Genomic DNA, 27202 nt, shown 5'->3' on the forward strand with positions numbered 1-27202 from the left:
TTATATCTTAGATTCTTCAAAGTAGTTGAATGAGAAGGTGTGTCCAAACTTTTGACTGTACTGTAGATATATATATATATATATATTGGAGGTTTAACTCTTTGTTATTTATATATATATATAATAACATAGAGTTAAACCTTCAAAATATATATATATATAGAGTTAAATATATATATATATATATATATATATATATATATATATATAGGAGGTTTAACTCTTTGTTATTATATATATATATATAATAACATAGAGTTAAAGAGATAAGATAAGATAAGATAAGATAATCCTTTATTAGTCCAATAACAGCGGGGAAATATATATTATAAGCATAGAGTTAAACCTCCACAAGAGACATAGTAAAGAAGACAAGATAAAAATAAAATGAAAATAAAAATAAAAATAAAATAAAAAACAAGTATTATAAATAAGTAAAACAGTAGAAAAACACAATAACTGAAATATAATATTTACAGATAGAAAAAAATAACTATATTAACCAATAAACCTCCAATAATATATATATATATATATATATGTATATGTATATGTATGTATGTATGTACCTATGTATATATAAATATATATATATCCATATATATAAATATATATATATATATATATATATATAATATATATATATATATATATATTGGAGGTTTAACTCTATGTTATTTCCGATCCCTATAATAGCAGTTGATTTAAATAAATTTAAATGCAGTTTTTTGTCGAAACATTAATTTAACTAGTATCTGATGCCATCCTGTTCTTGTGTCTGTATGCTGTAAATACTAACAGCATTAAACCTTATTTCCTTGGGCACAAATCATATGATTCATTTAGTGTTTGGGCCTTTCCCCACTCTTTCCCCACTCTTTCTCCTGGCCTGCTCACGGGGACGTCCTGCCGCTCTGGGCTCGTTTGGTTCTGTCTGGTAAAGTTTGCTTACATCGTCAGCCATTGAGTCCTCCCGTCGAGAGGCGGAATGGTGTGTAACGTTACAGGAGAAACCAACCCGGGGTCACCTTTCTAGTTTTGACCCTTTTTGACTTCTTTCCAGAGACATACGGGGTACACCTCACAGCGGGGCTGTGCTGCTCGGTCCTCGGCAGCGTCTGTTTCCACTTCAGCCGCCTGATAAACACAAACACTGCCGGCAGATGACAGTGACAGGCGGGGTGTCGTAGCTCAGTGATCACAGATAGACTGATAGAGAGGGAGCGGCTGTCAGGGGCAGATAAAACACACATAACCGTCTAAACTGGACAATGTAGCGGCAAGACATCTCCACAGCTGCTCGGCCATCATGGACACGGTGCGTTGACTCTCCACCTCCCTGGACCGGACACCACTGAGCACACTGCTTGTATTTATTGGACTTTTTTTGTTGTTGTTGTTGTTGTTGAGCAAATATCAACAAACTTAAATGATGTGGCTTTTGATTGGGTTGTCGAGGTGCTCACATGTGTCCAAACACAAGCTCGCACAGAGGATGTTGTGTCTGGATCACCGCCTGACTCTCTCCTCTGCCCTCCGGAGGAAGAGACAGTCTACCGGGGTCAAGTCAGCGGTCCTCCCGGTACCCGGCTCCCGTCTCTCCTCCTCCGGGCCCCTCGTGTCCGTCTCGCCCTGCGGTCCGCTCAGAGGTCTCTCGGTACTCTGTTCACACACAGCGCCGGGCCGGGCACGGACAGTGGCACACACACCTGTTGCCTTTGCCACCTCGTCAGCCGCCTCGACACCTTCACCGTCAGCCGGGTCAGTGAAGACCCAGGCGGACACGGAGAGCGACCAGACACCGACCACGGTCCCTCTGGATGATGTGAAAAGGATTCTGCAACTTGCTCAATCGGAGAGATGGAGACTGGCAGGTAAGCTGAGAGCCCCTTTACATCTCCCTGTCCCCTTGTCCAAACATGTACATGACTAAATAAGGTCTATACATCCACAGCACATCTCCAATAATCATTGACTCACTAATTTAAGGTCTATTGCCTTTAGATGTATCTCTGATAAGATAATCACAAAAGGTCTCAAAACTTTAAATTGTGTTTTTCCCATTGTATGAAAAAAACAAACAAACATGTAGGGTTTAAATATTACATATACTGTAGTCAGTCAAATAAAGATTGTGGAGCTTTAATCTAGTTTGCGGATAATCTCAATTTTTTTCCCATAAATCGATCTGTTTCTTGCACCTCACCTAAATATAAGAGGGAACCTTCTGCTGCATCATTTTCCAATGCCATGCAAAATTAAGTTTTTGACTGAATTCAAACAGGAAAAACTGAACTATTCCTGCTCGTTTCATATATGACAACAGTTGTTTCATATTTTTAACAAATTTATAAATCACTGCAGTATTAGATACAAGTAAAAATGTAAGAGAAATGTAGACCTTGTACTTTGACACTTGGATGCATATAGCCATGTTTTCTTAGTTTTTCTTATCAGTCCCAACAGTCACAACACTGTAGAGTTTTCAAGCCTCCCTCCCATATCTGTCTTTAGAAACTGCCAGTTTCATTGTAGCCTGATCTTGTGTTGTTTGGAGACAGACTGTCCCAGATTTGAATCTTCTGCATTAAGTCACATTGCATTAATTGCCCGGCAATGACTGCTCTGCTACTCTCAGCTGTTGATGATGTTCATTTTGTTCTTTTAAGCTTTGAAAAACAACCCGAAGTGTCTTTCATCAGGTTTTGCTGGATAACTCCTTCAAAATATGATGCTAAAACTTCCTTTCAGAAATTGTGGCCTTGTGTTTTGCTTTCCACAATCATTTGTTTGAATTAACGTTTTCTGTTTTTCTGTCTTTTCCTGTATCCACATCAGCTGCTTTGGGCTTCCTAACTGTTTCCAGTGCAGTAACCATGTCGGCTCCGTTCTTCCTGGGTAAAGTGATTGACACCATTTACACCACAGGAACAGACACGGAGACAATGGCAGCCTCCCTGACATCATTATGTATCATGCTGACGGGAGTCTTCCTCTGTGGTGGGGCAGCCAATGCTGCCAGAGTTTACCTCATGCAGACCTCAGGTGAGATGAAGAAACACAAGCATCATGAATACAGAAATGATCACTACACTGTACACACAGCCACAACCAAACACAAACTCACTAATGTCTGCAACAATGAGCAGAATGAGAGGAATCTACATGTGTCACTTCATCATTGCTTCCCTGTGCAGGAAAGTATAGGAAACAATCATTTTCATTTTTTTATATTTTAGTTCTAAATATTCTGAAAGACTGGGAAATATGTTTGTGAGAGTTAGATGAGAATACCAATTCTTGGGTCTATGTGTTAACTATGAAGCTAGAGCCAGGAAATGTTTCCTTTAGCTTAGCATAAAAACTGGAATCAGGGGAAACCAGTAGCCTGGCTCTTTAAAAAAATGCACCTCTAAAGCTCATTAATTAACATAATCAATCTTGTTGGTTTACTCCTTGTACGTGAAGCAACAAGTTGTGGCTGTAATTATTTTTTAGCGGCCAGCCACATTGACTTCTTGGAAAAATTATGGAGACAACATCTATGTTTGTGTACAGATCAAAATCACAGGATGTTAATTAGTAAGTGAGCTACAGAGATGCAGGTCTGATTTATTGTTGAACTGTGGTCAAAGTCCAACTGGCTGTTGTCACCTGTCTCCAGTCTCTGAGCTAAACTAGGCTTACTGACTGCCGGCTCTATTGCTCTTTTCCTCTAACTCGTTTTATCGTATACTCTACCAAAATGACAAATATTTAGAAAAATGCCCATCACAAGTTAACAAAGCCTAAAATAATGTGTTCAAAATTGTATAAATATGTGCAATCATCCATATTTGTCAAGCTGTAACCAACAACACTAGTTTTAGTTTTATTGAGAGACTGCCTGGAACGATGAATCACTTCCAAAAGATGGAATTGATTAATTTTGTGATGATTAATAGTCTCATTGCAACTGTCTCTTATCTCTATCTTCATCACTAAAGTCTTTTCTCATTCTCTCTTCAGGCCAAACGATTGTTCGTAATCTCCGAGCCGCCGTCTTCTCCTCCATCCTCAGACAGGAAGTGGCATTTTTTGACAGGAATAGGACCGGCGAGCTCATCAACCGCCTCTCTGCTGACACAGCCGTGGTGGGCCGCTCCATCACGGACAACCTGTCAGACGGACTGAGAGCCGTCGCCCAGGCAGCTGCTGGTGTCAGTATGATGGTGAGTGCGTCCCTCAGTGGTCCGCTGTGGTTGCTAAGGAGAGGTTTGAATGAGGAATCGACAGGTTTCCTTCATGATACATTTATGAATGAAATACATTTAGATGTGACACAGTTACTACAAACACTCACAGTCAGTCTGACTTTTAAAAGTAGCAGTAACTAAGTACAAAGGAAGTAAGTAACAACAGAGTAAGGTGTGTGTGTGTGTGTGTGTGTGTGTGTGTGTGTGTGTGTGTGTGTGTGTGTGTGTGTGTGTGTGTGTGTGTGTGTGTGTGTGTGTGTGTGTGTGTGTGTGTGTGTGTGTGTGTGTGTGTGTGTGTGTGTGTGTGTGTGTGTGTGTGCACACGCTGTGCTGTGTTTTGCAATTCAGTACAAGGAAGTCATGGGGATTTTCTCAGCATCCTTTGTTTCCTTTTTCCATTCTGTTCTGAGATGGTTTGTGAGCTGCACTTATTACTTAGCTATTGTAAACCTGTTAACTTGGTTAACAGGTTTACAATAGCCATGCGTAGAAAATATTATTTTAAATGACACAAGTCGCACTCTCAAAGCTATTAATCTAAATGACACTCGTCTGACCACATTCTGTCACCAGTCTCAACCTATTCTGACTAATAGTCTTCATGGATCAGAGATTTGTTGAAGGACAGGTCCTTTAACTTCCTTCCAAATGTATTTCTCAAACAGAAAATCATAAAACAAAATGCATGCTCACGACAAAAAGTATTTTCTTTACAAGGAAGTAGAATGATTTACTGGTATAATGAACGTACGAGGAAATTAATGAAGTCATTGCTGTATTACTGTCTCTTGGTGTCAACATTCTTTTGTCTTCCTCCTCTGCTCCCTCCCTCTCTCCCTCTTTACTTTCTTTGCCATCATTTTATTTCCATTAACTGCTGTTTTTTTTCTTCTCTCTCTGCTCTTATAGTTCTATGTCTCTCCCAGTCTTGCGAGCTTTGTGTTGCTGATTGTTCCTCCTGTGGCCGGTCTGGCTGTAGTCTATGGCAGATACCTTCGCTCCATCTCCAAAAGCACACAGGACGCTCTCGCTCAAGCCACACAGGTACAGCGCACAAAAACACAGAGATGAACAAGTCAAATGCTTTGAACATTGTGTATTAACTTTATTTTTTTAATATTTAATATTTTCATAATCAAATTTTTGGTGTTAAGATCCTAGATGTTCAACAAACAGAATTAATAAGACATTATTTGAGGATGTGGTAAAAAATGAAGCTGTGGCAAAACATGATTGCAAATGATATGTGTCAATAAACCCAGTGTCTTTGACTTAATATGATTTTAGTGAAGCTCTATACGGAAAATGGAAGTTTTATATTAATGGTTAGTGAAGCTATACTGTTTGTCTATCCTTGTTTTATGTTTATATGATATAAACACTGCACTGCCTGTGGAAGCTTAATTAAATTTGCTATGTTATTAATCTGATTTAATTAGATAAAGCTGTAATAAAACAGTTTGCATCTGTGTAGTTGGCAGAGGAGCGTATCAGCAACATGCGGACGGTCAGGGCTTTTGGTAAAGAGCTGTCCGAAGTCAAAACGTACACGCAGAAGACCGACGAGGTCCTCAGCCTGGCCAGGAAGGAGGCTGTCCTGCGAGCTGGCTTCTTTGGAGTGGTAAGTGTGTGTGTGTTTGTCCGACAGTGAGGCAACCCAAATCCACAGTTTGGAAATAAAGCATTGCACAGAGGCTTCTGCTTTTTTACCCCTGTTTTGTCACAACACCACAGTAACTGACAAAGCCATATATGATGGATGTTTCACAGAAAAAAAGTATTCAATTGTATTCAATTCACCATACAAGGTCAGAGAATACATAAACCCATCTGTGGGCTCTACAATGTTAAGACAGTGTTGAAACAACTTGGAATACAGCTCTTAAACAAGTCCTTTCTCTTCATATATTTAACACTTGAACTTCTGTGTGCATTTTTCACATGTTAAGTTGAAATATAATGTGCAATTCATCAGAACCACACACTACAGCCTTTAAAATGATCCTAGACATTAAACAAATTTAAAAACAGTGAATACAAAAACCTCATACTGTATGAGAAAGTATCATTTTATCATATGGTATTAGTTTTTAGTATGTTTGTTGTTTAGTATTTGTCTCTATTTTAGACTCCACGCTTGATGACCTGTGGTTCAGATATAAAGAGAGAGACCAGTTAGATCATCTAGCAGGTTTCCAAATGGGCTGTAATCAGTACAATCAGTGCTGTGTCACGGGGTAGCAGTGATGCCAGATGTTGTGGTAATCAAATAACCAAGGATGTGTGTTTCAGACTGGTCTCAGTGGTAACATCATGATCCTGGCAGTACTTTACAAAGGAGGCCTCCTGATGGCCAGCCAGCACATGACGGTGGGAGAGCTCTCGTCGTTCCTCATGTACACCTTCTGGGTGGGCATCAGCATCGCAGGTAATGTACACACACATGAATGTGTTCTTTCCTATTATATGAATCTCCTTATCTGTACTCTTTACATTTATGCGTACTGTGTGTGTGTCTGAGATGGCTTATGTCTCTTTGTGTTCTTCTGCTTGATGTGTAGGTCTGAGTTCATTCTACTCTGAGCTGATGAAGGGGTTTGGAGCAGGAACCAGACTCTGGGAGCTGCTGGACAGAAAGCCTGAGTTTCCTCTAAATGGTCAGTACACACACACACACGCACACACACACACACACACACACACACACACACACACACACACACAACACACAAACAACACAAACAAACAAAACTCTCTTACAGACAGGATACTATTACCTCACTACTTCAGTGAGTACCAATATGTCCTTCAAATGCATAATTATCATTCTTGGAATTATGTATGTGTCCAGAAAACAATAATGTGAAACAATGGTAAAAAGGTGTGTTTTCTTTTTCATGGATCTTTGAAAAGTGCATAACAGGAAATTTCACATAATTAGTCTCAAAGTTCTTTTTTTTTGTAGATAAATGTATATCCACTGTCAGATGTTTTATGTAACTAATTATAAACTGTCACTGCTTTATTGAAAAATGTGAAGAATTTATTGATTTTTGCCAAACAACAACAGAGGTTTTTTTATGCCCAGTTAGTTAATAAATACTATGTACAATCCACAATATAAGATGAAGTAAATAATCTAGAACTGTACATGCTTAGTTTCCTTGTTTATTTATTTTATTAACCCTCATTTACTCTATTTAAACCAATCAGGGAGTTAAACTAAATAATGGTTCTATCTTTGTGTCCCTCCACAGAAGGCCTTGTGCTTCCTCCAGAGCAGCTGAAGGGTCGGTTGGAGTTCTCTGATGTCTCCTTTGCCTACCCGACACGTGAAGAGGCTCCTATTTTCCAGAACCTCAGTCTGCTGGTCCCAGCTGGTACCATCATGGCTGTGGTTGGACCCAGTGGCTCTGGAAAATCAACCCTGGTCTCACTGCTGCTCAGGCTGTACGACCCCCAAGCTGGTGAGAGCGAGCTCGTTCTGTCTAATCAGATAAAAACGTAAGAGTACAAGACTCTGTCAGATGTCTGTCTTACCTCTGAGAATGAACTCTTTTCTGCAGGTATCATCACTATAGATGGTCATGACATCAGAGATCTGAATCCCTATTGGCTCAGGAGTCACATAGGAACGGTCAGCCAGGTAATGAATTAATCTTTCACTTGTTTATGTTCCTGTACAACAGATCTCATAGCACACACACAGGCTGAGCAGACAATCAATATCGCCTGTGAGCCTTTCAGTAAAGATTGTCTTCCTACCTCTCTCCCAGGAGCCTGTGTTGTTTTCCTGCTCCATAAGAGATAATATTGCGTACGGCGCAGTGGACCCGGACGCTGTGACCACAGAGGAGATCTACAGAGCAGCCAGAGTGGCCAACGCCTTTAATTTCATCCAGGCTTTTCCTAAGGGCTTTAACACTGTAGTGGGGGAGAAAGGAGTGCTGCTGTCAGGTGAGGAACAGAGGCAGAGACACCACAGAGTTACGATCAAAACATCTACTTCACTGTGGAAGCAAGAAAGCAGTCAACAGGGTCGAAGATACTGAGAGTGATATTTATTTTATATGAGCAGTGACACATTTTAATCTGGTAATGACTCTCTTATGGTTGTAAATATATGTTCAGGGTGCTCATTTATTCCTTTTAAGAAATAGTTAAACTCAAGACTCATTCATACACAATTTTAATACTTAATTTGCTGTTTTTTTATATAAGAAAAAGTAAGAAAAGTCAAGAAATTTACTTTAGGTCTCGATTAACAAAACAAATTGTTGTTTTACATTTTTGAGAGACAAAAGCGCTTGCTGTTTCCGTGTTGTTCTAACAAGTATTTTGTATTTAGTGTGTTTTCATATATGGTCAATAAACAACTCTATTAACTCTCATGGCTCTGTGCATACAGGAGACACTTGGGTCTTTTTAGACGTAGTTTGTACACGTTTAACTTTTGTGTGTTTGTTTCTCAGGTGGTCAGAAGCAGAGGATAGCAATAGCCAGAGCTCTGCTCAAGGTGAGTACAACAACATAGTCATTTCACAGTTTATCCACATCAGCACAACAAATTTGAGATCTTTTAACCAGGACTGGCTTTTCCTGTCATTGCTTATAGCCTGTTGTAATCAGTGTCTCATCATTATATTCACTGAACCACAGAAAATCACTTCAAAATGTCAAGTGGAACCCGGATCTACACTTGAGTCTCAGCTTTCCTTATTTCTGTGACCTGTTTGTAGTTTGTGTAACACTATGTGTGTTCTCTCTCCACAGAATCCTAAGATCCTGCTGTTAGACGAGGCTACCAGGTGAGAAAGAATACTTCTACGGTGTTTATCTTTTTGTGTATTAACTCTTCTGCACGGCACTGTGCTGTGTATGTGTCTGAAAATGATGATGATTAAACTGCCTTTTCTTGCTGAAGAAAACTCTAAACAACCATCTTTTATTAGTGCACTGGATTCTGAGAATGAGTTCCTGGTCCAGCAGGCCTTGGAGCGTCTGATGGAAGGTAGACGTCTCTGCCGTTTGAACTGTCTTCATTTTAGGATAAAGCTTCAATACTGGTGCACCGATGCCACTCTTTGTTTCTCTTGACTCATTATTTCCTTCCCCTCTCAACCAATCGACAGGGAGGACCGTCGTGATCATCGCTCACCGTCTGTCCACCATCCAGAATGCAAACGCCGTTGCTGTGCTGGACCAGCAGTGTATTGCTGAGTGTGGCCAGCACACTGAGCTGCTAGGCAACAGGCAAGGACTGTTCAGGAAACTGATGGAAAAACAGGCGTTTCTACAAGATGAGCAGAAAAGAGCACTTCGCTGAGAGGACAGGGAGTGCAGACGAGTGGATGAGGAAAATATCAGGACGTGAGGTCAGTACCTGGGAAGAACTGACTTTGCTCCAGAATGGTGGGAGCAGAGGGGACAAAAAGAAGAAAAATATAGATGGATACAAACTGAAAGAAACTACAGCTTTCTACAGGACTACAGGCGAAAACTAGAGAAGGAGGAGAATGCAAAACCACTGAGAAACATTAACGGGGTTTTCCTAAATGCTGGACGTGTTTTTCTCACTGCTGAAATGACTGTGTTGCACAAAAAAAGAGCGATTTGGACATGAAACAGACGCTGTAATCCTCAATGAAGACCTAAGAACTGAAACATGGACGGAGAGTTCATAAAGATGCTTTATTTTTTAAATATCTAATTCGACACTGAAAACGTCTGAATGAGGGTGAAAGGGAGAAATGATGAAGACACAGAGGAAGCTAATAGCCTACATGTTATTTTTTTTAAACCACTGTCACTACCATAGTTTTGGGAAAAAATCCTGAATCCTGTTTTAAATAGTTAAGGTGCAGAGTCATTCTTCTATCAAGTCGTGATTTTCATAACCAAACCAAAAAACAACAGTCCAGTGTCATGTATACAGAACGGCTAAATATGTATCTGTGTCTACGTAATATTGATTTAAAAAACTTGAAGCTTACATGCAGAGCTTTTTTACTGTCTGTTTTTAGTTAAAACCAGCCAAATGAAGCAGCTATTTGTGTTGTTTGTTAAACAGGACTGAACACTGTAAGGACATAAATTCATTTATGCACATTCTCCATGAAAAATATTAGTGATCCTTTAAGTAACAGCTGAGGTGCTACACATATAAAATGATTTCCCTTTTAAGTTTTTAGTCTCAGTAAAACATATTTCATTGGGATGGGTTTGCCAATATTTTTAGATTCAATTAGTTATTCATGCTTTGACAAGAAACTGCTAAACTTCCAACAATCTTTATACGTAAAACTAAATAAAATGTACACAGTAACTTGGGAAAGTTGATTGAGGTCTGCTAAACAGCCTCTTTTCTGATAGATATTCTGCTGCTTTCGGGAGGACGGCTGCAGGAAAAGTCATCAAAGTCATCGGTGGTCTTTTATCTTGTCTTGTAATCCCGGTCAACTAATCTATAAATGGTGTAAAAACTAAAAAGCAGCATTACAACTTCCTGACTGTATACTGTTGACCACTATCAGTGTGTCACATGACCTCTCTGCCATGCTCTGATCACTGTTCGGTGTTTACAGGATGTCCACTTGGCCAGCAATAAATTCAATGTAAACAGCCGTAAAACCACGTACATGTTAACCTCTTAGCTTGAATTCCTCACCGCTCTAAATGGAGAGTGGATCGGATTGTTTCTAGAACTGCTTGAGAGAAACGACTAAATGAGAAGCTCTGAGCAACAACATTGATACACAGCACAGGTTATATATATTTACAGGTGATCACATTTCATTTAAGTCGTTCTCTATCCAAAACTATGTTTCCTTTATTTGTATTGTCTATTTCTAAAACAGATATCAAATAGTATGTTTGAGGAGCTTTCTGTCGCATTAATTATTGCAAAAATGGTATATTAATAAATTAAAAATATAATATTTTCCTAGAAGACTAGTTTTTTCTTTGACAGTTCCACTAAAATGACAATGTGTACATTTCACTGGATGCTTATGCTAGATATTTTTTATTTGTATGTTTTTAAACAGTGTGGTAACTTGAATTATTGTGAATGTAAATCTTCATTCAGTTTAAAGGCAATGATGCACAGAGACTGAAATCTGAATTACTCGGTCTTTATAATATTTAAAGACTGTTTAGCAGCAACATGTGAGCTCTGTTCTTTCTCAGTTACCTTATTTCAATATGGAAAGTTTTTATGTTCTTTTTTTCTTTTTGCTTCTTGTTATTTTCCCAAAAAGGCAAGTGATTCTTACCTAACTCACAACAGATTTGCATTTTCTCATAACTTCATTTTCAGAGTTACATTTTATTTTAATATGATGCCTTAAACATCTCATGTCCTGACGTCTTGTAGTTCCTGTGTGAAAGAAGGTTGGTGATATAACCAAACCCTGCTCATTAGAAAGAATTCATGTTTTGTAAAAAAAATCCACTCACAACTCACTCTGTATAGTTAACACTGAAAGTTTGCCCGTTAATGATGGATCCATGTTATATAACAAATATATGACTGCAAGGGGGTTCTTTTTTGAACGTGTATAAGTTATAAATAATATGACCTAAATGATGAATGATAGATTTTTTATTATTTTTGTGTGTGCTAAATTATTATACGTCTATGTAAAAGGTAAATAAAGTGAGATATTAATAGTTTTTTATGTGGATGTTTGTTTGTAAAGCTGTTGAGTTTTGGTCTGTGTAGGCTCATAAAGTGTACACTAGTATTACATCAGAACATATTTAAATGACTTATAAAATGTGGATTTTTGTTTGTTTTGTTTTAAATAAGTAAAGTTTCAAGGGGTTGCGTAAATCCATATATTTTATTTTGTATATTTAAAAAGATCACCATTCCCCTACAGAACCACTAAAAATGATGGGAATAGGAAACACACTTATGCCACATCTCCTGCTCACCGTAGATGTTATTTTTCTAAATGCACCAGATCACATTTCCTCATTCAACTTAACATTTTCGTTAAATATTCACTGTAACAGTGTGCTTTTATCTCACAAGTTAGCTGTGTGTTTCCATGCGGTGCGCCAGGCTGTCGGTAGGTGGCGCTGTTGCTTCATACTTTGAGCTACAGGCTCAAAACTGCAGGTTAGTGGAATCAATGTTCATACAATCCATCATACCAAAATAAAACTTCCTGGTAATGAATGGTGTGTCTTCAGCTGCTGCAGGTTGTGTTGACAGTGTTGTGAGCTTCTCATGCAAATAGACTCTGCACATTGTTTCATCTGCTGGCACATAGACGAGTCCTGGCAGAGCAGCAAATGAATGCAGTCAATTGATTTATCTTCCCTTGTAAGTGGTTGTTGCTCTTGTGGGGCCGGTTAGTAGTCTATCAAGATCAATGGTTACCAGTATATATGGTGAAGGTGATCTAAATGGAAGGACTTTTGATCTTAGCTCTAAAGATTATTCTCACCAGATTCCTTCAGACAGTGTGATCTCTCTTTGTGTTCAGTAATATTTGTCTCTTCATTTTTAAAACTCCTTCAAACTAAACACCTTCCAGCAGAGGCAGCAGTCGTTCCTGTTCTGCAGCTCACCAGGTGCTGCTTAGCCTTGCAAGGGTTTCCAATTCCAGCTCCATGTGCTGCAGCTCCGTTCACTTTCTCCGTACCTGGCCCAGGCTATTTGAAGAACTCCAGGAACTGAGGTTCTGACTCTTTTCAGCTTTACACATCAAAATAATATGACAATCTCTTTGCTTGTGGCTTGAAACACATTACATAAAGTCTTATATTGTCATAAGATGGGAAAATACATATAAAAAAAAACGTATACATTTAGAAAAAATCTTTATAAGTGCTGCATTTCGGTAAAGCTCAACCTAACCACACAATCGTGGCTGGTTGGAGACCATATATGTTTGAATTGAGGAGAGTGTATTCTGTCTTAATAAAGCACATTAAGCATTATATTACATAAAATTGACTGTCAATATCATATATTGTTATTTTGCCCGATATCACTGATCAGCGGTCATCATTCTCCCTGTTCTGCCTCTCTGTAGTGAAATACTGCTGCGTCTTGTTATTCCTGAGGCAGAAACCCAGCACCTTCTACTTGAAATTACATTTAAATGACTGTATCACTTCAGGAAACTTGAGACAGTCTTTGGATAGTTTCTGGAGAGGATGAGGAGTCTTGTTTACCCTCATGAGGAGCATAGAGAGCAGCATTAGAAAGCAGTGCATACTCAGCAAGAAACTGATTTGTGCAGCACCTCACTGACAAAATTAGGCTAAACAAGAAGCAGAATGAAACTTCATGGGATCAAAACACACAAGTTGTACTACTTATTCAAGAATATGTTCAAAGTTTTTACAAATCTGTCTAAAAAAAACAAAACAGTTTGAATGTACATTTGGACACAGGGCAATATTTCTCAACAATCTTAAAAAAGATAAAAATTCTATCCCTGAAGCACTTTTACCTGTCCACTTACTATATCCTCAGTATCAGTTGTATCAGTATCCTCAATCTTCCTTCACTGTATCACCTGAGATAGAAAACCAATCACCGCCTCCTGTCTGTTCTGTACTGTACATGCACCCGGGTAGCCTCTGTCGTTGAGCACACTGCCACACTTAAAAAGGTAGGACACTTGTGTACAGCAAATGTATTGGTTCCAGCGATTGAATGCCGAGGCTTGTGCTATTCTTACCCTTTCTCTGTCACTCTGACCCTCGCTGCTCTCATGAGAGAGACAGAGAGCGTGTCGACTGAAATACAAATCTAGCTCAGTAGGTAGAAAGGTAGAAGGCTGAGCATGCTCTAACAACAACAAAAAAACATCCACGTGTCTCTACCTTTCCACTTCTATCCCTTTTATTTTACTTGCAAAAAGACAGACATGTGACCACTATCAGACATACAATTTAAAAAAAATACTGTACTTCTTAAAAACACTTAGAAATAAACTCCTTGTCCAAAGTCTCTCACTCAGCTGGCTGGGTTACATATCTTCTGACAAACTGAATTTTTTCTTCCACCTGCTGCACACACCCTTTCACCTCCCTCTCCTGGAGACTCCCTGCCTGGACTCTCCTCCCCCTCGGCCCCTCTGACCTCCCCTCCTCTCTGTCAGCCACTGCCTGACAACTGCCAGCCCATTTACATTTTAGGCGTTTCATAGGCCCTCGGGTGCGAAATGGCTCACAACAAGTGCATAAAAGTAGATCTACCTTGCTCCGCCGCCCCTCTACTCCCTGACGCCCTCCCCCCCCCACACACACACACACACACACACACACACACACACACACACACACACACACACACACACACACACACACACACACACACACACACACACACACAAACACACACATTAAGGCAACTTTAAATTACTGCACAACTGACAATTCCTGCTGATAAAATAAGTATAGCAAGCACATACATTTTTCTTTCTTTGCTTATTAGTATATTTTTTTCTCCAGGTCCAGGTCATGAAAGGTTACATGTTAATATTTATCTGCTCCCACATGAATCCAGCTTTAGGTTAAGATATGAGAGCAAAATAATAAGGCATGTGTTTGAACCAACAATTACAAGAAGCACTTTTTCACTCATTATTTCTTTAAATGCTTCTCTCCTTGTCGAACATTTAACTTTTTGTGACAAAAATGTTAAAACAGCTTTATCTTTCTAACTTCTCTTTTATGCACATGAAGTTCCAGCACTGCACATTTGCATGGATTTTATTCTACTTTGTTTTAACACAACATTTGTGGATTTGGCAAGGAAACCCCAGTTGTCCCAAGGTGTCATTAGAGTTGTCTCTCTCCTCTGTGCCTCTGCTCCGTCCATTTACCAAATCAAACTTAATTTCCTCTCTCCGTCTTTAGATTTATCTTTGTCTATTTCTCTAAACCTCTTCTTGTTTCTCTGTCATTCCTCACTTACTATGAGTTTATTATAAGCTCCATGCCACAAAACACTCACAAACATACACGTGCATGCAAGTACACACACTCCATTTCTCACTCCCACATGCACACACACACACACACACACACACACACACACACGCATACATGCACATGAGCACTAGCTCCCCCTCCTCCATCAGAGTTATAATTAATCCAACTGCTCCAGTGACAGAGCAGAGTAACCCCTGCAGATACGGTTTCAGCTGTTGGCTGTTTCAGGGGTTCTCTCCTTATTTATTCAATAAGACTCAGGCAGCCCTGTGTGGATATCAGACCACGTGTTCTGCAGAATTGCACAGTTTGAATTTAACCAATTGTTTAAAGTGTAGCATAATTAAGAAAAGGGATTCCAGTTTGCAATCTCTTAATGTAGGATAACAAGGTATTCTGTGCATACTCAACATACATATTTTTATTGTTTTTTATCATAACATGCTTAATAAATACAAATACACTTACAATGCATAGATGCAAAAAGGCTTTTTATTTTCTATGCCATATTGGGCCCAACTTTATGCAAGCTGGAGTTAATCGGGCTGCAGCAATTTAATGCAATCAATTACAAACGGTCTTCTTAAATTGTCACATTACTGAACATCAATGACTGGAATGAAGCAGCAAATATTAACTGTTTATACAACAAATGTTCACTCTCAGCTTTGATCATATCGTATGTGTCATCTTGCATTGATCACCATAACGTGAATTGAACTCTTAATTGGCACTTTCGGGCTGCTGACCCGTTGGTGGACCTGCCCGTCAGTAGTGCAGGACCTGGCTCTCACGCTGGGCTAAATCTGTTCAGATGAGGGCAGCATTTTCCCATTTTAAGGCTGGATGAGGCCGACTAGCAGCAAATCTATAACCCTGGTTGGTAACAACTGGCGTCTCCCCAGAAAACCCCCACTGAACCGCGCGCTCCTTTTACGGCCCTCGAGGTGGGACCGCGGGGCTCGCTGGGAGGTCAAAGCGACAGTTCCATATATGGCGCGCGCTCTTTCCTCGACGGGGACGCGCAGCGTCAGTCCGGACCGTCTCCGCAAACCTAATGGATGGAGGTCCCTCCTTCCCTACGCCTCCGTGCTGCATCCCCACCCACTCCTCACCCTCGGACTGTCAGCATCCTAATATGGCAGAGGGCCGGGATGGGGGCCAGTGCTGAGGTTTGTGAATGGTGGAGGTTGGGTATATAAGGGGGACCGGGCTCTGAGGAAGATTGTAGCTGGTTCAGCAATAGCACTGGTTGGGTCTTTCTCTCTCCGAGCCGCAGACAATCCCCTAAGGTAAGACCCTGCTAGAACTCCTGAAGCCTCCCATCCAGGTTGGGACACAAGACTAGGCCTTAACACTGAACAGCAATGGAGCAGCTACTGGAGCAGAAGTTAGGCAGGACCGCCAGGGACAGGACGTCTAGGACCAGATACCACTAGAGCCAACATGGGCAACTCCACTGGAGGATAGGATTGACTGTAGGAGAGTCCTGATGCTGAAGAAGAAGAAGGGACAGTTTTGTAAATAGTATAGGCTGAGCAGTCTAATAGAAATACAGTGTTGGGCAGGAGAAGTTCTAATCTGAACTACCCTTGCTGGACATTTCTGATAGATAAATTGATTGATAGATAGAAAGAGAGATAGAGAGATAGATAGATAGATAGATAGATAGAAAGATAGAGAGATAGATAGATAGAAAGATAGAGAGAGAGATAGATAGATAGATAGATAGAGAGATAGATAGATAGAAAGATAGAAAGATAGAGAGATAGATAGAAAGATAGAGAGATAGATAGATAGATAGATAGATAGATAGATAGATAGAAAGATAGATAGATAGAAAGATAGATAGATAGATAGATAGATAGATAGATAGATAGATAGATAGAGATAGAGAGAAAGATAGAGAGAGATAGAGAGATAGATAGATAGAGAGATAGATAGATAGATAGATAGATAGATAGATAGATAGATAGATAGATAGATAGATAGATAGATAGATAGATAGATAGATAGATAGATAGATAGATAGAAAGATAGATAGATAGATAGATAGATAGATAGATAAAGTAGACTCACTAGTTGTCTTGAGCATCTTCATAAGTGTAACACTGAATCCTGAGAAGGTGCTGATGCAGCTAGACGCAATGCACCTTCAGAACCATTACAACGCCAGGATAGTGTAGCTGAGAAAGTTCATAATGAGGCAAAGCTTTACCTGAACCTTCGCTCACCTTGGAGCTTTTATTTTGCGTCTGGGACATTTAGAATAATATAGTTATAGAGGACAGATTATTAGTTTTGACACATTCAGAAACATGTCTGAAGGACACAAATAGAGAAGTTCCAAATTGTTTACTTTTAGTGTGATTTGTATACTCGCGTATTGCCATGCGTAACGGCCTGCTGTCAGTGTGCCATGTTCACGCTCCTGTAAATGTTAGTCATTTTCTAGTCAATTATTTTAGTATTTTTTACTTTCTAAATGTAAGACACCTGGTGAGAGCTTGTAGGAAACAAACGAGTAAACCAACATTTAAGTTTGAGAATAATTTCTATCACACAGCATATTTCACCAGGTGGATTGTATTCAGTGAGCTGAACTGTTTCCCCCCCCCTCCTCTCTTACAGAAGCCATCATGTGTGACGACGAGGAAACTACCGCCCTTGTGTGCGACAACGGCTCCGGTCTTGTAAAGGCTGGCTTCGCCGGAGACGATGCCCCCAGGGCCGTCTTCCCCTCCATCGTCGGCCGCCCCCGTCATCAGGTAAACAGCAGAGAAGAATACCCATATATATAATGATAGGAGAGAATAACTGGAAGTATGCCTACTGATTGCAGGTTATGATAAACAATGACTGAAATAATTAAACCAGTCGATTAATCCAAAATAGAAAAACAATTCGGTTTACACTATATTTCTCAGAATCAAAATCATTTGGACACTCTTACAGGCAGTTGTACACTATTTTGACTATAGACTCCCAGTGGAGTGAATTGATTAAGATGAAATTGTGGTATTTTAGTGTTAGAATGTAGTTGTTTGTGCTGTTAGATAATATTAGGAGATAACAGCGTGGCATTATGTATCGTGAGCCATGTAAATGTGGCTCCTTTTACCACCAGCAATGTGGCCTTTGACACTTTGAGGCTAAATTAGTAACAAATGTACTGACAGTCAAACAATTGCTCTCTGTCTGTCCCTGTGGCCCACGCTGTTACTTGGCACATGCACGCAATGGTTGACGTGCCTTTTGCATCAGACAGTAAATACTTTAATCTGGCCAGAAGAAGGTCATACCTCTGTTTGGATCATTTGACGTAACCTTTCCATTATCTTGCTCTCTCCTCCCCCTTCAGGGTGTCATGGTCGGTATGGGTCAGAAGGACTCCTACGTCGGCGACGAGGCCCAGAGCAAGAGGGGTATCCTGACTCTGAAGTACCCCATCGAGCACGGTATCATCACCAACTGGGACGACATGGAGAAGATCTGGCATCATACCTTCTACAACGAGCTGAGAGTGGCCCCCGAGGAGCACCCCACCCTGCTCACTGAAGCCCCCCTGAACCCCAAGGCCAACAGAGAGAAGATGACCCAGATCATGTTTGAGACCTTCAACGTCCCCGCCATGTATGTGGCCATCCAGGCTGTGCTGTCCCTGTACGCTTCCGGTCGTACCACCGGTGAGACTGACAACAACGAACAGCTGCACAGATTCACATACATAATACAAAGACACAGTCGCTTTTATTATAGAACAGATCATGTAAACTGACTTATGTAACTGATAAGAGTATATAACAATTGCAACACATAATATCAACTGAGCTATTAAGGCGAAAATTCCCCATGGTGCCCATTTTGCGCACAACTTTTACGCACAGTCTGCCAGCCTTTCTGGGACTGTCTATGCTCATTCATGGCCCGTATGACATATACATTCAGTGTGTATTTGTATATTTTCATTAAAGTACCCACTTCAGGCACACTTTTAAGCTCAAACCTAAAATCTTTGAGGGCTTTTTTGTCGTCTGGACTCTACTAAACTCTCGCCTTGCCTCTCCCTAGGTATTGTGCTGGATGCTGGTGATGGTGTGACCCACAACGTCCCAGTCTATGAGGGTTACGCCCTGCCCCACGCCATCATGCGTCTGGACCTGGCTGGTCGCGATCTGACCGACTACCTGATGAAGATCCTGACTGAGCGTGGCTACTCTTTCGTGACCACCGGTGAGGAACTCGGCCAACTCCAATATCAAAGCACCTGAAAGAAAGAAGCAACCCTAGACCAGCTTTTACGCAGAAAAAGTAGAATCTAAACTATTATCAAACTTCATATTTTATTTAAACTGCATTTTTGCAATAGCAACAACATTTTACAGCAGCCTGACCAACAACAATAACAAAGGCTATAGGCAGTGTGTGTGGCCTATTTCTGCCCGACAATGCTACTGAAATTTAGGCATTATTTTGAATTATTAAAATCGATTAACAGACTGGGTGAAAACAGGACGTGTTTAAAAGAAGCAAACAATTATTTTTCCAGCTTTCCGTAACTTTCGTAGTTCAGCCAGCTGCATTACGCACACGGTGTCTGTGGTTTGTGTGTCACTCCGGTCAAACTCTCATCAACTTGTCTCCCAACAGCTGAGCGTGAGATCGTGCGTGACATCAAGGAGAAGCTTTGCTATGTGGCTCTGGACTTCGAGAACGAGATGGCCACCGCTGCCTCCTCCTCCTCTCTGGAGAAGAGCTACGAGCTCCCCGACGGTCAGGTCATCACCATCGGAAACGAGAGATTCCGTTGCCCTGAGACCCTCTTCCAGCCTTCCTTCATTGGTACGTCAGATAATCCTTCATTTATTCTCTCATTGCGCCAGACTCTTTACCTCACTGCTCTTAACACTTGTCCCTCTCACCTGACCAGGTATGGAGTCTGCTGGTATTCATGAGACTGCCTACAACAGCATCATGAAGTGCGACATTGACATCCGTAAGGACCTGTACGCCAACAATGTGCTCTCCGGTGGTACCACCATGTACCCTGGTATTGCTGACCGTATGCAGAAGGAAATCACTGCCCTGGCCCCCAGCACCATGAAGATCAAGGTACATATTATGACAACACAAACTTTACAGTTTATCCCCAAATTTAGATATTTTTAAATGAATAATTACGCATGACAAATGTGAAACACTGGCCCTTTACTGATCCATGTTGTCTCCCTCCCTCTCCTCCAGATCATTGCCCCTCCCGAGAGGAAGTACTCCGTCTGGATCGGTGGCTCCATCCTGGCTTCTCTGTCCACCTTCCAGCAGATGTGGATCTCCAAGCAGGAGTACGACGAGGCAGGCCCCAGCATTGTCCACAGGAAGTGCTTCTAAATCCTTCATCTCCAGCTTCTCCATCACTTACACCATCGGCTTTCTGGAGATCAAACGAAACGGAGGATCAACCTCGGCAACACAGCAACACTCTGCTGTCAACGGACTGTCTGTCTGCGCTGTTGATATTCATATGCATTTTTTATTCTTTTAAAATGTGCATATTGTTTAGCTGTTTGTTGTCTGTGTTGCACTATGAAAGGCTGTGAAATCCACCACTGAACCATGCATCCACCCAAAAAGAAAACTTTAATAAAAAAGAATAACCAACATGTTGCCCAACACATGTGAATGTAAGTGTATATACATATTGATAATTTATTAAAGTCCATTATTTGGTATTCTCGACCCTGGCCTTGTTTTTCTATTAGTGGGAGGGTAGTGGGAGAGGGTGAAAAACAAAAGCTTCGGGGAAATAGAAATACTAGAATGTGGACGATTTAACATAAAGGTACCAATTGAAAAATCAATCAATCAAAAATCAATCTGCCCTCAAAACCATGAAAATCTTCTTAATTTGGGGGAGAATTAACCAAAAGAATCATAACAACTTAGTACGGGAGAGGCTAAATTGGCTTAAGTACAAGTGTACCTACTGTATGACACACTGTACCCCATGAACCAATCAGCCAATAATCGGGTGCCAGGATGGGGGGGAGTACATAAAGGTCGATGGCACACGGCTCCTTTGGATGGGTGAAAGGAAGTCTTTCTCCGTCCCATCAGTCGCTGCCAGCTGGCGGCTTCTGGGCGACAGAGGTAGTGAAAGGTGACGCCTAAAGGCTCCGACAGTCCGAGTTTGACTTGCCAGGAATGTGCCCGGGCAGCAGCAGCAGCTCCGCTTTAGACCGAGCGGATCAGTAGTATTGGACACCGGACACCCGGCTCTGAATCCCGTTGAGCTGTCTGCCCTCCACGACCATACGAGCAGCCCCGGCTCCCAGACCATCTTTAGGCAGGCCCAGGCCCGCAGCCATACCTTATATGCAGAGACAGCTCTCCAGGTTAACTGGGTGTGGGCTTAAAGCACAATGGAGTATATTGGGCGATCATTTATATTAACCTATCATCAAGCCTAGGACACCCATTATAAATAGTATTTATGTTATCTGACCTCTCGACTATAAAAAACGACACATTTAAGTGCTGACATGAATATTAAGCTTATTTTCAAAGTAAAGCACCGTGTAGCTGTAATTTAACAAGCAGCAAGTCAATCAATTACTTTTATTTTATGATTGTGTCTTAATACAAATAATTCTCTTTGCATCATATTTCACCATGATATAAATCATTATCAGTGAGATCGTCCATAACCTCTCTGACCGCATTCCTCACATCCCGGTCCTGCGCCACCTGTTGCGGGTGTGTTTGGCTTTTTAAAGACGTCCTCTGGCGGGCGGAGCTAAGAGACGCAGATTAAAGCAGCGCCGCCGTGGCCGCCATCTGTTCCGCTGCTGCTCCCGTGAAACCCGAGCCTAGTGTAAGTATATTTACTGTACACACATTTAGACTCTTACAGCCCTGAATGTCTGCTGTCAAGCCATGCACTATTATAGAGGAGAGAGGGGGGGATTATCAGGGATATATTACGTTTTGACACTAAAACATGCGATTATTGGTGCACATAACTCTATCTATAATGAACACGGACACCTCTGTTATGATGATGAGCATAACGTGCAGCAACGGGGAACTGTTTAACCAATATAATATGTTATAGTCGATATGATACAATCCATGACGACGATTTAATGTTATTTTTATTTTTTAAACGCTTTGGATACAACATGTATGCGACAGTAGTGGTGATTTGTAGCACAACCGGCTGTGACGTCTGAAGTGTGTTCGTACGGAGTTTACGGCGGAGCTGTTCTTTATATGTGGAATATTCAACGGTCGTTTACATCGCTGCAGCCAATCAGAGGACGAGGTGGGTCCTACGTCATCACTTTCAAGAACTTCTGCTGTTAACGTTTTTAACGGAAGTTCAAACTTTCAGCCACTTTTAGCAGTGAAACGTTGATTGGGTTTACACAACACACGTCCAAATGAGTCATTTATTTAAAACTAGACTGTATGTCAGACCCCCAGGGGCCCAGCGAGGCCAGCAAACCTCCGATATAAGAGGAAGTAGGCGGGTTTTGTAGCCGGGGAAGCCTCCAGCTGCTCTGCCATTGGTTTTAACGGTCTAAACATCAGGGTTTAAATGTCTGGCGGGGCACCAGCCCTAAAGGAGCTGTGGAGGAGGGAAACATAGTGACTGATATGTGGGAATGCTTTGTTTAGACGTATAACACAGTGTTGATAACATTACACACCTCATAGAGCAGTTAGTATTTCATGAAATATTAGAGTTTAAAAGCTTTGATGGATTTCAGATCAACATGGTGACCAAGAGGATCCGCTCGGAGTACATGAAGAAATTCAAAGACCCCAAATGGGAGACCTACGCTAAGTGTTATGAGGAGATGCTGAAGTACAGGCTGACCCGCAGACTGCTGGAGCACACACACAACCCCTGGTTCTGGAGCGGCACCGACAGTGACTCAGACTCCGGGGGAAGAAGTCCTCCACCCCCCAGTAAGAACCAGGTTCGGCCCGAGACCGGCAGAGAGAGGACGGAGGTGGAGCTGGAGGAGTGTGAGGGGGCGAGGATGGACAGACAGCAGGAGCAGCTGAGCAGAGCCACCGGGACTGTACCCAGGTTCCCCCTTCAGAGGGAGGAGGATGTGTCTGCAGGGCATGGTAATAACGAGCTGTTATACATGTGATTTAATGACTGTACATCATATTGGTATGTTACGAGCTACTCTTCTGTTACATGTGGCATTTACTCGTCTCAGGCTCACAGATTAAAGGTGCCAGAGAGACAGAAGGACCAGAGGAGGAGAGAGAGGAGCAGACTCCCAGTCAAGACGGAGGTAATTCAAAGTATAAAAGCACTGTCCATAATGAGTGTGTCAGTGTAAATAAACATAAGTCCTGAGTTTTAGTCAGAATTAGGAAAACATAGATGTGATGAGAAGTAGGGTGTTGACAGAGAGCCAATTTACCCCATGTGGAGATAAAAAGTAAAAACATTGTAGAGATAAATGACTAAAGCTAAATCTAATTTCAAGCTACAGGTTCGTGGCTTTACAGGTATTTAGACTGGGTAGGTCCTAATATAAGGTTAATATTTCATCAATGATTTATAAGCTTTTTAGGGACACAGCTATTACAAAAAAACCAAAATGACATGTCAAATATAGACAACCTTCAATTCAGCTCCTGCAACAGACAACCAGGATAAACACAACAACAGGGACACCTAGTGCCTGGGATCAGGATGGTTGTGACAGCTGATCAAAATAAACAAACTCCATTCTTGGGATTTATTACAAACATGAAAGGTCATGGAAGTTTCACCAAATGCTCCCTTATTATATTAAGATGTCGCAAAATGTTGCTATTATTAATAATAACATCACATTGTTAAACAAGTAACATACAATTTATCAAATTGGGTAAGCAGATCCAGGACAGCCTCAGTATTCATTCATAAATCTTGACAGAAAATATATCCCTGCATTGCTTAGTTTCTTGCAGATGGTCTTTCTCCAAATAATTTACTATATGTACATTTTATTTCACCAGTTTAATCATGTTTTTTTTGTGCTGCTTTAACCTGTTTGTCTTTTCTGTTTGTAGAGAGAGACACTGGAGGAACCAGACCAAGGCAGAGTAAACCCTCCAAATCCTCAAAGCAACCATGGCGCTCCCAGCGGGTCAGGCCTGCACCAACAGAGCAGCCCAGGGACGACAGTACGGACGGCAGACATCCTTTTGCTCTGTACGGTTCAGGAGAGAAGGATGCAGACATGGCAAGCAGGAAGACACACAATGTTGGCCCTGCAGCTTCGACCACTGAGGTAATCCTTCTTTCTGTGGATCTACACGTGACAAGCTGTGTTGTGACTGAGCACAAGTGTCAGTATGACAGATTAAAGTTCATCATGACGTTTTATTTTTCCCGGTAGATCCATGAGTCGGCTCTTCGTGCTAAGATGAGGCGGGAGGTGGATCGTCAGATGCAGACCCAGAGGACTGAACGCAGGAGAGCCAAGTCTGCCGATCTGCACAAGGCCAGCAAGTTGGTTCAACCGGAATTCAATCCCTGGATCACCGAGTACATGCGCTGCTTCTCTGCTCGCTCACGATAGGACACACACATATACACACACTCAAAATACTTACATCCGGAAGATTCCAGACAAACATACTAAATTAAAGCCATCATTGCCTATCATCCTTAAAGTTTAAAAAACCCATAGCTGTAGAAAAGAGCATCGGGTTTGATTCATACAAAGGCTCCAAAATGTGTATCACACTCACGTTCAGGATGTAAACTGACAAAACTTTGAAATTCACTGTGTGGCTTATTCCCCCAGATGTGTACTATCGTGTTTTTACATGAACCAATTTTAATATGTATATACAACAAGATCCATTCTACAGGGTATAAGAGACTGTTGTAAGAGCTGATATGAAAGTTTAAGTAAAATTAATGTATTCGTCTGCCGTAAACAGATATTTTGATTGGAATGAAGGGTCTAAAATGCTTTTAACAGCCATACTTTGATGCAGTCCTTTTAAACAGAGGCTGTACAAAACATGTCCATGTCTTTTATTCAGGGATATCAAACCACAGTGGACTAACACAGGAGTAATGAAGGCACATGGCAGCATGTCTGAATAGATTCAGCCACGTTCTTAAAAACTCTTCTGAGATCTAATGTGAGAACACAAACATGAAGAATGTACATATACATATAGTCAAAACCAAACACACTTACAGAAATGTGTCTGTTAAAGAGTTTAACAACTTATAGCTGTGACGTGGGTATTGTAGATTTAATGGTTTGTGTAACAGTTTATTGATCAATATTAACTGATTTGGTTGCAGATTAAAAGTGAATCACACTCCGTCAAACTCAAACTCTGTGTAAAATCACAGTTGTGTGTTCTCACAAGCCACTTACGTGATTGTGACAGGCGATTGTCACTGCAGGGCTCGAATGAACGGAGAGTGTTATTGACTTTAAATAGTTTCATAACAACATTTGTGTTAGTTCTCTACTTCGACCGACCTGGCGCTTTTGCAGTGTGAAAATACGTGTTTGACTTCCAAAGCCATTGGATGACTGAACAAGGTCTTTCTGTGTTACTATTGATATTGCAGAGTTTCTGTTACACACTGACTTGTCATGTGACTCTTTCTACCACAAAAAATGTCATATTAATAATGTCATACAGCTAATTCAGGTTCCTACTAAGCATAACAATCAATTGTTGAGGCCAAATATCTTTATCATTACTGTTTGTGAATATGCTTTAGAACCAAAAGGTGAGCCATAGCAACGATGGACATTAAGCTGAGGCCTAAATGACCGTCAGAACACAGAGTACATATTGCTGATTTACTGCTTGCTGTTGAAAGCAGCATATGCTCAAAAGCAGGAGCGACACAGCACTTTGATAATTAGTCACCTTTTGAAATAATGTGTAGTAATTATTGTAGATAGAGAATTCAGTGCTACCTATAAGGCTATTCATGTTGTTTGTTCATCATGTGAATCTCTGTTGTATTTGTTCGTATGTTTCTAAAGTCAGACAATTGAATTTGTACTTGCATAAGAAAAACAAAATTTGTCTTTTAATCCTTTGTGTCATGGATCTGGTCTTTTCATCATCAAATCCATGAGAATCAGGATTTGATCAAACCTTCTGTTTGTTGCTTGTGTCAGTAATCATGATAACATTAGCGCTGTGCCATAAACACTAGAGAACATACCTTTTTCTCCTTTGCACAACTATAAGTATTGATGTTATTGATGTGAATATTGTGCAGAAAAGGATGGTTAATCTCTTGGTTGTTTGTTAAGTATTAACTTACTTTAGTTTATCGGTGTTTTTAGGTTAAACTGGAATATAGCTCAGACAAAGATCTATATGTGAAATCTTGTGCAATAATATGATACTTTGAATAATTGCATTCAAGCCAGTTATTTTTTTAGATGTAGTGAAAATTAGGTACTGACACCAAACTTTAAAGTTAAGATCCTCTCAATATTGAATTAACCATCTTAAATGTCAAATTAATTTCTAGGTTTTCTTGCTAATGTATAGCAGAGATCCATCACACCTAAATATTCCTTTAAAAGAGGACATAGTCATCACATATGATCATCCTACATCCTAGTTTTTGATCAATAAGGCACCAGAAGTACTTATGTTTCACCTCTTAACAAACTCCAGTGTAGAGTCTTGTTTTAGTGAAAAAGCTTCTGCTGTTCCTCTTATATTTGATTGATGACATAAGGGCGGTAACAATTACAAAATACTGTTAAATGGCATGATACTTTTTTATGTTTAAATGTTAGGCTTTAAACTGACTGTGTACATATGTTATTTGGTTAAGAGGCAAGACTGTTCAAGTTAAATGGTCTATCACTTTTTTGCATCTGTTCATCTCTACAAAATTGCACATATTCAGAAAACTTTAGGAAACTCTAAAGTTTACTCTAAAGAATAACATCAATAATGCAATGGACCATCTCCAAAAACTTGGATTAAAC

At 40.6% G+C, this 27202-nt stretch overlaps 3 protein-coding genes across 6 annotated transcripts; all 3 read left to right on the forward strand.

Moving 5' to 3' along the window:
- The first annotated feature begins 978 nt into the window (after positions 1–978).
- On the forward strand, positions 979–11916 carry abcb10 (ATP-binding cassette, sub-family B (MDR/TAP), member 10). The gene is made up of 14 exons (XM_054609924.1): positions 979–1874; positions 2839–3045; positions 4009–4211; positions 5145–5279; positions 5710–5856; positions 6528–6663; positions 6797–6892; positions 7493–7702; positions 7802–7881; positions 8012–8192; positions 8708–8751; positions 9009–9043; positions 9188–9246; positions 9368–11916. The coding sequence occupies exons 1-14, from the start codon at positions 1430–1432 to the stop codon at positions 9559–9561; spliced, it is 2172 nt and encodes a 723-aa protein (XP_054465899.1). The 5' UTR covers positions 979–1429; the 3' UTR covers positions 9562–11916.
- A 5917-nt stretch (positions 11917–17833) lies between these two features.
- acta1b (actin alpha 1, skeletal muscle b) lies at positions 17834–20787 on the forward strand. 4 transcript variants are annotated; one of them, XM_054612090.1, is made up of 7 exons: positions 17834–17962; positions 18556–18682; positions 18794–18880; positions 19266–19427; positions 19845–20036; positions 20125–20306; positions 20439–20787. In XM_054612090.1, exons 1-7 carry the CDS (start codon positions 17834–17836, stop codon positions 20580–20582), a joined length of 1023 nt encoding a protein of 340 aa, XP_054468065.1. In that variant the 3' UTR covers positions 20583–20787. The 4 variants fall into 4 exon arrangements, with proteins under 4 accessions (XP_054468065.1, XP_054468046.1, XP_054468056.1 ...); XM_054612071.1 differs by having other exon boundaries at positions 18556–18880; XM_054612081.1 differs by lacking the exon at positions 18556–18682 and having other exon boundaries at positions 18685–18880.
- A 1210-nt stretch (positions 20788–21997) lies between these two features.
- ccsapb (centriole, cilia and spindle-associated protein b) lies at positions 21998–27201 on the forward strand. The gene is made up of 5 exons (XM_054613725.1): positions 21998–22065; positions 22964–23330; positions 23429–23506; positions 24276–24496; positions 24605–27201. Exons 2-5 carry the CDS (start codon positions 22970–22972, stop codon positions 24785–24787), a joined length of 843 nt encoding a protein of 280 aa, XP_054469700.1. The 5' UTR covers positions 21998–22065; positions 22964–22969; the 3' UTR covers positions 24788–27201.
- Position 27202: the final 1 nt, after the last annotated feature.

This window comes from Anoplopoma fimbria, chromosome 2, assembly GCF_027596085.1.
Source record: "Anoplopoma fimbria isolate UVic2021 breed Golden Eagle Sablefish chromosome 2, Afim_UVic_2022, whole genome shotgun sequence".
In the NCBI taxonomy this organism is placed as follows: domain Eukaryota; kingdom Metazoa; phylum Chordata; class Actinopteri; order Perciformes; family Anoplopomatidae; genus Anoplopoma; species Anoplopoma fimbria.